This window comes from Gekko japonicus, unplaced genomic scaffold (assembly GCF_001447785.1).
Source record: "Gekko japonicus isolate JY-2015 unplaced genomic scaffold, Gekko_japonicus_V1.1 scaffold1207, whole genome shotgun sequence".
Lineage (NCBI taxonomy): Eukaryota > Metazoa > Chordata > Lepidosauria > Squamata > Gekkonidae > Gekko > Gekko japonicus.
Window position 1 is genome coordinate 287813 of NW_015163124.1, and position 11539 is coordinate 299351.

At 49.0% G+C, this 11539-nt stretch overlaps 1 protein-coding gene across 1 annotated transcript; it reads left to right on the forward strand.

Annotated features, from left to right (window-relative positions):
• Positions 1–444: 444 nt before the first annotated feature.
• LOC107106708 (neuromedin-B-like) lies at positions 445–10034 on the forward strand. Its single transcript, XM_015406889.1, has 3 exons — positions 445–592; positions 7870–8087; positions 10026–10034. Exons 1-3 carry the CDS (start codon positions 445–447, stop codon positions 10032–10034), a joined length of 375 nt encoding a protein of 124 aa, XP_015262375.1.
• The last annotated feature ends 1505 nt before the right edge of the window (positions 10035–11539 follow it).

The window sequence follows — 11539 nt, forward strand, 5'->3', positions numbered from 1 at the left end:
GAGGTCCCCGTGGGTGCCCAGCCCTGGCGACGTTTCTCCCGACCTCCTTCGGCAGCGCCCCGGAGAGCCTCTCCAGCCCGATTCTCGCTCCGATTCTCCTGCTCCGCTCTGCACGCGCTCAGAGGCGCCCTGGTCTGCGAAACGACCGAGCCTGGTCGTGAGCCGAGCCCTGCCTTGTTTTCTCCACCCCTGCTTGGTCTGGCGAGGTCCAGAGCGACCCTGCCTGCCTGCGCGCACACGCCGCCGGCCCCCTTTGGCGGCGGCGGCAGCAGCAGTCTCCGCCCCGACGACGCTGCGCTATTTAAGCAGCCGGCGCCCTGGACGGGAAGGGAGAGACGGCGGGCAGCTGGGAAGGGGCTGAGACTGAGACTCCCGTCTGGGCCGCCGCCGAGAAGCCGAGCCAGGCGTCCGCCCGCCCGCCGAGGATCCGCTCGGGAGCCACCCATGGCGGCCGCCGGACGCGCCGCTGTCCGGCTCCGGCTGTGGGGCTTGGCGTACCTGCTCCTCTTCTCCTCCTCGCTCTCCTCCTCGCCCGCGCTGGGCGACAAGCGGAACGGACCCTTCCGGATGCGGGAGAACCTCTGGGCCACAGGTGGGTCCCGGCAGGCCGGCAGGCAGGGGCGCCTCTCCGGCAGGATCGCCCGGCTGGCACGCCCGAAGGGGAGGGGGCGCCTCCGGGGAAATGAAGGCGGAGGGCAAACGAGGGAGGGCTCGTGGGCAATGTTCCCTCTAAGCTGCAGAGTCTTGTGAGCAAAAGTTCTCCTTTGTGAGCGACTGGCACTAAAGTTGTGAGCGAGCGATTTGACTACTGCATAAATTAGTTTTCTCTGGAGCCCTCCTTCCTGAGCTAGGACAAAAATCTGTGAGCTGGAGGCTAAAAAACTGTGAGCTAGCTCACACTAACTCAGCTTAGAGGGAACACTGCTTGTGGGGCATTGCCGGAAGCCCCGAACTGTGCTTGGGAGCGCTTTGCCCTCGCTCCGAGCTTAGGGTGGAGGAGGAGGAGGGTGCCTACCTGTGCCAGGAGAGCAGCCAGCTGGGATTTTCCATCACCTCTGGGCCCCCCAGCAAAGGGAGTCATGGGGAGAGGGAGGGAGGGAGGGAGGGGGTGGGGGGAGCCAAGGGGGAATGCCCCACTGAAGGCTCCCTCGCATGATTTCCCCCTCCTCTCTTTTCTCCTTACCTCCTCCTCCACCAGGAGGGGGAGGCTGAGAGAGATTCTGGGCCAGGGCACCCAATCGGCTTGGGGGCTGAGTGAGGTTTCGAACCCGGGTCTCCCGGTCGGTAGCCCAGGACTGCAACTGCACTGCTCTGGTGCTCCCAAGAGGGGAGGGGCAGCAGAGTTTACAGCTCTGAGCTTTGATCAGAGGTGCAGAAGAGGAAGAGATTGGATTTATACCCCGCCCTTCACGAAGGCGTCCCAGAGCGGCTTACAGTCTCCTTTCCCTTCCCACAACAGACACCCTATGAAGTAAGTGGGGCTGATAGAGCTCTTTCGAGGACTGCTCCTGAGAGAACAGCTCTGAGAGAACTCTGGCCCAAGGCCACACCACAGCAGCTGCATGTGGAGGAGTGGGGAATCAAACCCGGTTCTCCCAGATCAGAGTCCGTGCTCCTAACCCCTACACCAAACTGGCCAAAGGAAGATTAGGATGTGATTTTTATTTTGTATTTTTAAAAATCAATTAACAATAAATTAGCAAACAATTAGCAGGGGGGGAGATGAGTTGAATGAAGGGGACTGAGATAAGAATCCTGTCCACATTTCTCTCTCACTCTTTCTCCAAAGAGGTCGGGGCAACTCTTGTGGTTCTCCTACTTTCTTTTCACAACAACCCTGTGAGGTGGGCTAGGTTTAGCATGACTGACTGAGAGGGCCAGCCAGGGCACTTCATGGTGGAGGGTAGTCCAACTGAGACTTGGCAGCAAAAGCAGGCACAGAGAGACAGGGAGAGGGGGCTTCAGCAACCCCCTGCACCCCCCCCCAGTTTTTCTGACCTGAGATACCCCAAGGAGATGCTATTTCCCCTACTGAGGAAACTTGCCTATTGCTCATCAGTATAACAGGGTGCGGTGGCTCAAGTGGTTAAGACGCTGAACTGCAGGCTGTGGAAGGTCAGTAGTTCAGCAGTTCAAGACCCGGGTGCCACAAGACGGGGTGAGCTCCTGTCTCTAGTTCCAGCTCCTGCCAACCTAGCAGTTCGAAAGCAAGAAATTGCAAGTAGATGAAGGTAACAGCGTTCCGTGCGCCTTGGTGTTCAGTCATGCCGGCCACATGACCACGGAAACGTCTTCGGACAGCGCTGGCTCTTCGGCTTGGAAACGGAGATGAGCACCGCAACCCTAGAGTCGGACTCGACTGGCTTTCGAGCAAGGGAACCTTTACCTTTACCTTTATAACAGGGTACCCAGTGGTTCCCTGGGGACTTTATCAGGTTGGGGGAATGGTGTGTGTAAGAGGCAGTGGGGCCTTAAACCTGCCCTCTCTGCTTGCACTGCACCTGTGATCTGAGTCGGTGGCCCCCATAAGGGGATGTTGGAAAGGGCCAGCAAGTGGCTCGCCACTGCCTGCCTCTGCATAGTGACTCTGGACTTCCTTGGGGTGGTCGCCCAAATACGCACGAGGGCGCCCCCGCCAAAGAACTGATGAGATCAGGCTAGCCTGGGCAGGGGTCAGGGCAGACAGACAGAGGTGGTTCTGCCATTGCCTGCCTCTGCTGTAGTGACCCTGGACTTCCCTGGTGGCCTCCCATCCAAGTACAAACCAGAGCCCACCCTGCTTAGCTTCCGAGATCTGACAGGATCGGCCATCCAGGTCGGGGTCAACCTGGAAACAGTGTTCCCTGCGGCGAGGGATTTCAGCCCAGGTGTTCCAAATCCTAGTCTAACAACAGCGATTGTATGGCATTGCATGTGGTATAGCCAGGAGATCAAACAATTGTCTGGCAGTCTTAAGTTCTAACTCTTTTTAGTGAGCTTGACTTATTTTGGGGGCTGAGAGAGCTCTGCGAGAACTGTGACTGGTCCAAGGTCACCCAGCTGGCTTCAGGTGGAGGAGTGCAGAATCGAATCCGGTTCTCCAGATTAGAGTCCACCGTACTTTACCACTACACCAAACTGGCTCTCTTCCTAGTCCAATACTCTAACCATTACACCACACGGTCCCTTTCCCAAAGGCTCAATGGCCAGTTACCCTAGGATTTGTGTATGGGTACATGGGTCCAGCACTCTCATGAGAAAACCTGCCTGAGCACACTAATTAGCGTGCCTGGGGGGGGGGGGCGGTGAGATGGAGGGAACCTTCATCCCTGCATGTTCTAATTTGCTGTGCTCCCTGCTAGAGCTGTGGTGGCTCAAGTGGTTAAGATGCTGAACTGCAGGCTGTGGAAGGTCAGTAGTTCAGCAGTTCAAGACCCAGGTGCCGCATGACGGAGTGAGCTCCCGTCTCTAGTTCCAGCTCCTGCCAACCGAGCCGTTCGAAAGCAAGAAATTGCAAGTAGATAAATAGGTACTACTCTGGTGGGAAGGTAACAGCGTTCCATGTGCCTTGGTGTTTAGTCATGCCGGCCACATGACCATGGAAACGTCTTCGGACAGTGCTGGCTCTTCGGCTTTGAAACGGAGATGAGCACCGCAACCCTAGAGTCGGATTCGATGGCTTTCGAGCAAGGGAACCTTTACCTTTACCTTTTACTGCTAGAAAACCTGTTTCTCCCCCCTGCTGGGTGTCATTGTTTGCCTCCATCGATAGGCTGTCATTTGCCTGCTAGAGTTCTAGTCATTAATAATGTATTCACCTGAACTGGATAGCCCAGGCGAACCTGATCTTGTCAGATCCCAGAAGCTAAGCAGGGTCGGCCCTGGTCAGGACTTAGATGGGAGACCACCAAGAAAGTCCAGGGTCGCTACACACAGGTGGGCAATGGCAAACCAATTTTGTCCATCTCCTGCCCTGCCCTGGATGGCCCAGGCTAACCTGATCTCGTCAGATCTCAGAAGCTAAGCAGGGCCAGCCCTGGCTAGTATTTGGATGGGAGACCTCCAAGGAATACCAGGGTTGTGCCATGGAGGCAGGCAACAGCAAACCACCACTGAATGTCTCTTGCCCCGAAAACCCTACAAGGTTGCCCTTAGTCAGCTGTGACTTGATGGCAACAACAACATCAGCGATAATGTATTACTAACTATAATTCTTCACCACGCGCACATTTATGGTGGGTGCTTTGTTCAATCCCGTCTCTGTCCCCCTCAATCATAGCCTGGGTGGCTGCGGCTGAGGTTGTGAGGTGAAAAGTGGTGAATGTGGCTTTAAAAAAAACCATTTTATTTATTTATTTTATATTTATACAAATCATACAAAATATGTGTACAAACTTTCCAAGTGAATGTGGCTTTAAATAGGCTGGAGAGACAGGTCCCTTTCAGCCTTATCCTCTATACCTGATCTTATGAAGCTCCAATAAAATATTTTTCTGGAGACGCCAGTTTGGTGTAGTGGTTTGGTGTAGTGGTTAAGTGCGCAGACTCTAATCTGGGAGAACCGGGTTTGATTCCCCACTCCTCCACTTGTACCTGGCTGGATGACCTTGGGCAAGCCGTAGTTCTGATAAGAGCTGTTCTTGAAAAAGAGCAGTTTGTGTCAAGAGCTCTCTCAGCCCCACCCAGCTCACAGGGTGTCTGTTGTTGTGGGGAGGGGAAAGGAGTTTGTAAGCCGCTCTGAGACACTTTTGGGTAGTGAAGGGCGGGGTATAAATCCAATCTCTTCTTCTTCTCTCAGAGCTCTCTCAGCCCCACCCACCTTACAGGGTGTCTGTTGTTGTGGGGAGGGGAAGGGGAAGGAGTTTGTAAGCCGCTCTGGGACACCTTTGGGCAGTGAAGGGCGGAGTATAAATCCAGTCTCTTCTTCATCTTCTTTTTCTGTGTTGGTCTGCAGTAGAACAGATTTGAGTTTAGCAGCACCTCAGAGACCAACAAGAGCTTCAGAGTATAAAGATTTTGCGAGTCAAAGCTTAAAATATGTTGTTCTCTGAGGATTCCCCCAAGACAGCTACAGATGGCTGGCTGCTTAACAGCCATTGTATTTATTCGCGATTTTGTTTCAGTGCAGGCTGAAGTTGACTGTGTCCCTTGACCAAACGACAGACAAATGCACTTTTATGATCTTGCCTTTAAAAGCGGTGCATGTTTTCTGTTAACAGCCGTGCACAGGCTGTTCCTGGTTTCAGCACTTGGAAGGTGGACAGCTCCAAATAAAAATCTGAAAGGGGATAAAGGATTCCGCCTTTCCCCGTAACACTCCATCGATGGGGGCCACTGTGGTGCAGTGATTAGAGCAGTGATGACGAACCTTTTAGAGACCAAGTGCCCAAACTGCGACCCAAAACCCACTTATTTAACGCAAAGTGCCAACACGGCAATTTAACCTGAATACTGAGGTTTTACTTTAGAAAAAAAAACTCACACATTAACTTAAGATGATCCAAACAAAGTAAGGAAAGCCATCCCAAATGCTTTCATTTACTTAAAATGATTTGGCAGAGAATTCGACGGTCTGGGCCTGGCTGGGGCGATGGCACGCGTGCCCACAGACAGGGCTCTGAGTACCACCTCTGGCACCCGTGCCATAGGTTCGCCACCACTGGATTAGAGTAACAGACCAGGATCTGAAAGGCTCGGGTTCAAATCCGTGCTCTGACACAAGCCTGGGGGGGGGGCCTTGGGCCCATCACGCTCTCTCTGCCCGCCTTACCTCACGGGGAGGATCAAATGGAGAAGGGAAAACTCATGTGAGCTCCTTGGAGGAAAGGTGGAAAGAATGTACCAGGCAAACAAAAGTAGTTGTTTTATTTCATTGAGTTCTATCTAAAGTGTTTTGTAGCTGTTATCTGTGGAAGGGCTGTGGCTCAATGGTAGAGTCTTGCATGACGTGCAGAAGGCCTCAGGCTCAATCCCTGGCATCCCCACCTAAAAGAACTGGGTGGTAGGAGATGTAAAAGACTCTGCCCGAGACCCTGGAGACCTGTTGCCAGTTAGAGTAGACAGTACTGGGTTTGATGCACCAAGGGTCAGATTCGGTAGAAGAAAGAGAGAAGAAGAGATTGGATTTATACCCCACCCTTCACTACCTAAAGGAGTCCCAGAGCGTCTTACAATCTCCTTCCCCTTCCCCTCCCCACAACAGACACCGCTGTGAGGTGGGTGGGGCTGAGAGAACTCTGACACAAACTGCTCTTTCAGGAACAGCTGTGCCAGAGCTTGTGACTGACCCAAGGTCACATCAGCAGGTGCAAGTGGAGGAGTGACATATGCTCAATGCTGGAAACAGGAAGGAACTCCCGGAATTTGGGAGTGGCTAAAAAAGTTACTTTTTATGGCGGAAATGGATAAAATGACAAGAAAGCTTAAGAATCAAGAAGCAGAAGAATTTTTTGCAGATTGGAAAGACTTTAAAGAATACTTAGAGAAATATTGGGATGTAAAAAAACAACTTACTTGGCTTTGATAACTATTGAAAAAAGAATGTTATTTAGAATAAGTTTAAACTTATAAGAGCTATAGTTAAAAGATATGTTACCTGTAGAATTTGATCAAGGAACAAGTGGGAAAAGAGGGAAGCACAAGACTTGGGCTGGAGGTTGGAGCACTGTGGGAAGCCAGAAGGGGTGGGTAATTAGGAGAAAAGGAGATATGACAGTTTGTATGGTGATGTATAATTTGACTTATTGATATATCCTAATAAAAATTGTTTAAAAAAACGACACCCTGAAGGGCCTCTCTTGAGGACTGCCCTTGAGAGAACAGCTCTGAGAGAACTTGTGACTGACCCAAAGTCACACTAGCAGCTACCTGTGGAGGAGTGGGGAATCAAACCTGGTTCTCCCAGATTACAGTCGGCACTCCTAGCCACTACATCAAACTGGTATAAGGCAGCTTCCTGTGTATTCCATCGCTAGTGATATTCAAAACTGGAAGGGATGCCATGGGGCCATGAAATCCAGGTCTCCACTTGGACCGAGACTTGAAGTGATTGATAACCCTGCCTGATCTTGTCTTGAAACCTGGATCCTGTGAACCAGATCCCCCAAATCTCTTCAATGCCGCTTGCTCCTCTGACATTTCCTTCAGATGCCATTGACATTTACATCCTCACAAATGTGAGCAAGTGTGTGTGTAGGTGTGCCACCTTTCAAACCATCTTCTTGTTGCATGTGTGAACATCAATCAATTCCCATTTAAAGCTGCCATTTTCTCCTAGTTTATTTCCCCCCATACATTCACAGGGAAAGTATTGCATTTAAGAGTTTTAGTGGGGGGACGACCCAGAGTATTTACTTCAAATAATCCAATGACCCCTCGGTCTTGGGCAACATAAACCACACCATTAACACCATCCCATTCAACTCTCACATTGAACTTCCACAATCAGACAAGATCAGGCTAGCCTGGGATATCTAGGTCATTTAGGTGTTATTTGGTCAGTCTTAACAAAGGTATTTTGTGGCTTGTGTTCTACTTGTCAGCCAAGAATTGATTCTCAATGCAGTTCACAGGAATCAAAATCTAATAAAATGGTACCATATTCAGTGTTTCACAGGGAGTGTGTTCTCGAGAAGGGTTGGATCCAGGCATGGTAGTACTTCACAAGGGCTATCCTTCTCTAGGTAAAGCCAATGAATAATGGTCTGATTTTGCTTTTAAGGCCCTGTTTTCTTGATATTACTTTACTTAACCTTTTAGATTGTACTTTTTTTATCTGATTTTATTTATCTTAGCCTTGTTTGTATCCAATTCTAATTTACCCTCATATGTCATTAAAGGTTTTGAATTCGGATTTGATTACAACAGTAATAAATAATGCTGTTCTTGCAGGGCATTTTATGGGAAAGAAAAGCATGCCAGGCTCTTCTCGCTTACCGTCTGCATCCTTGGAAAGATCCGAGCCAAACAACACCCCCAAGGCGTTCCATCCAGTGCTCACGGATGTCTTGGAGAACATGAAGGACCTGCTGACGAGGGAGCTCCTTAAAATCCTCCTGCAAGAGAGGATACTGGAGGAGAACCGAGGGAAACGTGATCTCAAGGACCAGGTGAGAGGTTGCCCCCCAAACCTTCTGAAGTGTACAGGTACGCGATGCCTCCTAACCTTCCCTGTGGCTAGCTGAGTGAATATTGAGCAGAAGAAGAGAAGAAGAGATTGGATTTATACCCCGCCCTTCACTTGGAGTCTCAGAGCAGCTTATAAACTCCTTTCCCTTCCCCTCCCCACAACAGACACCCTGTGAGGTGGGTGGGGCTGAGAGAACTCTGACACAAACAGTTCTTTTTCAAGGACAGTTGTGCCAGAGCTTGTGGCTGACCCAAGGTCACATCAGCAGGTGCAAGTGGAGGAGTGGGGAATCAAACCTGGTTCTCCCAGATTAGAGTCTGCACACTTAACCACTACACCAAACTGGCTCTCTACATCAAACTGGCTCTCTACACCAAACTGGTGATTGTCATACACTGGGGTCCCCAATGTGGTGCCCATGGGCACATGGGCACCTGCCAACACCTTTCCTGTCTCCCGCCAAGTGCTTTTGGAAAGCGGGGAGGGCTTGGTGGGGCTTTTGCCCAGCAGGGCCTCAGTTTGATGTGCAGATTAAAAGGTCTCCTGTCAAACGAAACTCCTGAGTGAAATGTTGACAGAGTTGCTCTTAGAGTTGTATGTAACCTCAATTTCTGACACTTTGTGATTGGCAAACCAAAACAGAAGGGGGGGGGGAAACAGCCCAAGGAAACAACAAAGTTGGTAACCCAAAGGTTGGGTGAGGGAACTTTATGAGAAGTAAATTAAGCAAAATACATGTAAAAAGAGGAGGAGAACTACCTCTTGGGATACCAGACAGGAGGTACCACTATCTTTGTGTTATTCCTCTCACTTGACTGTGCACACTAAGGTAATAACCATCCTATCTGTAGTTTGTTTTCTAACCTTGGGTATTAACAAAGATGATCTTGCTTTTAGCCTTATAAAAGGCTTGAGTTAAAGTTTTAGATGAACACCTCCTGTTGGCCAGTTGATTAATCAGTTCCTGGGCTTGTCTGTAGAAGTCTGGATCCGAACTACAACTACAAGTCCTTCTTAATCTCAAAAGTTGGGAATAGGGCAAATTCTTTTTAAAGTGATATGTATGGAAGCTATCACCTGCTAGATAGGAATTGGCGTCTGTAGGTTTCCTGTAGACATCAGTTTCTATTGTGGTACCAACCTTCTTAGCGCCACATAGAAAAATTTTCGTCTAGACCTATTATATGTCATATCAAGTTTAAATGTCTTATGGACACTGTTAATGTATTGACCAAAGCAGGTTTGTAGTTCCTCCGTACCCTCCCAGATAATGAAAATGTCATCTAGGCATCTTTTATAAAGGGCAATGTATTTCATATAGATGTTGTTTTCCTGAATAAGGTTGTTTTCTAATTTCTCCATTTAAAAATTGGCCAACTTGCAGCCCTTAGCAGTGCCAGAAACTTGCCGGGGGGGAAAATGCTATTCTGAAATAGAAAGAAAATTTTCCTAAGGCATAATTTGACTATCTGGCACAGAAAAGAGGTAGCTGGATATGAATTCTGCTCTCTCTCACGTAAAACATCCAAAGCCTCATCCTGTGAGATATTGGTATGAAGGGAATCAACACGCACTGTCACGAATAACACCTCCTCAGTATGTAATTGTATACTGTTAATGTGTTTTTTAAAACCCACTGTATCCCTTAATTAGGATCTAATACTGGGAACTAGTGGTTTTAAAAACAGATCCACGTAGAAAACTAAAGGTTCCGGAACTGATCCACAACCAGATACTATAGGTCCTCCTTGGGCTGGGGGTGTTCCCTTATGTATTTGGGGAAATAAATAAAACCAGGGCACCCTGCCTTCCATTTGCAGGAGAAAATTGTACGTGGGTTTGTAAATATAGTTCTCTACTAGGCCCTCCTCCAAAAGTTCAACTATTTCCATCTTAATTCTCTTGTTTGGATTTTCAGCACTCTTAACATCATGTGCCCGTATGATTCAATGGTCTCTTTAACATAGGCCGTGATCACACGGGCAGTTTGGCCCGACATGGCCACTCCTCCACTCCGGATCAAACGGGCGCAGTCAAACAGCCACATCCAGCAGGCGTCCCCCAGCCATACTTATCCTGTCATGGGACGACTTGGAGCCGGGTTAAAAAGGCACCACATCACAAGTGGTGTTTTCGGTTCCCCACACAGTCATTGCACATGGCCGGATGTCTGAACACGAGGGAGCACACGCAGAACAGATTTGGCAGTCTGAACCTACAGATCTGTCCTGCCGCTAGGGAGGCATTTAGAAAAATTGCCTATGTGCATGTCCGTGCATGCGCACTTATGCATGCGCATGAATGGGTTAGTGCTGTGAGAAGTTTTTTAGGTCTGATTGTGAATATTTTAAATGAGTTTTAAGCTTTTTAAAATGTGTACACCTTAATAAATTTTGTATGTTTATTATATGTAATGTCAGCTTAACCCTTGTGGATTCATAGCAGCTTTTTGGGTTGAGTTTTCTTTTTTTCCCTTACCCCCCCCTTTTTTTCTTCTCCCTTTTTTTCTTCCTCCCTCCTTTCTTTTTGTTCGTGTGGCTGATATGTCCCACGGCACTTTAAAACGGTTCAATTAGAGGCAGCACCATATTGCGCCAAGCCACCAGTGTGACCACAGCCACAGTCTTCTCTGTCCCACACTTACAGCTGCACCTCCCTTATCAGCCAGTTTAAAAATAACTTCACGATGTTGGCAAAGATGTTCTGAAGTGCTTTCCCCCAGTTTGTTTAAATTATGGCAGATTAGTATGTCTGCATGTTCAAGTCTGCTTACTTTCTCCAGGACCAGGTCTTGAAATACAAGAATCCTTGGATTTTTTTGTGTGTGGGAGGGTTAAACGTGGACTTCGGCTTAAAGCATTCAATTATGTATCTTGTGAATTACTGGCCTCATTATCCCACTTAAAATAATCTGCTGGTTTAATCTTCCTAAATAGGTGCTGGATTCCTGTCATTAGTTTATAGGCGTTCAGAGGTGGCACTGGAAAACCTTAACTCAATACTGAAATTCCGGCAGAAACAAAATTGTACCCGGAGGGCTACGCAGAGTATCCTCTTAAGCAGACCTTCTGCCTGAAATGCTGATGGGTTACTTATTAGAGTTGTACAGGGGTCATTTCATAGAAAAAGAGGTGCAGGAGCTCATTAGCATAACTTATTAGCATAACTTGTTTGCATATGCCACACCCCCTGACATCACCGGAACTGTGTCAGAAGGCAACACCCAACGCTCAGGCTCCACTGGACTGTTTTGGATTGCTGGCTATGGGGGGGGGGAAACGCGCAGATCTGCCCTCACAGAGGAGGGAGAGCTTGTACCTGAATAAAACTTGGCCTTAAAGGTGCCACTGGACTGTTTTGGACTGCTAGCTATGGGGGGGGGAGCGCATAGATCTGCCCTCACAGAGGAGGGAGAGCTTGTACCTGAAGGAG

Coding starts and splice junctions, on each gene's coding strand:
- LOC107106708 (XM_015406889.1), top strand. CDS start 445: ATGGCGGCCGCCGGACGCGCCGCTGTCCGGCTCCGGCTGTGGGGCTTG. Junction 593..7,869: donor GGAGAACCTCTGGGCCACAG/GTGGGTCCCGGC, acceptor CTGTTCTTGCAG/GGCATTTTATGGGAAAGAAA.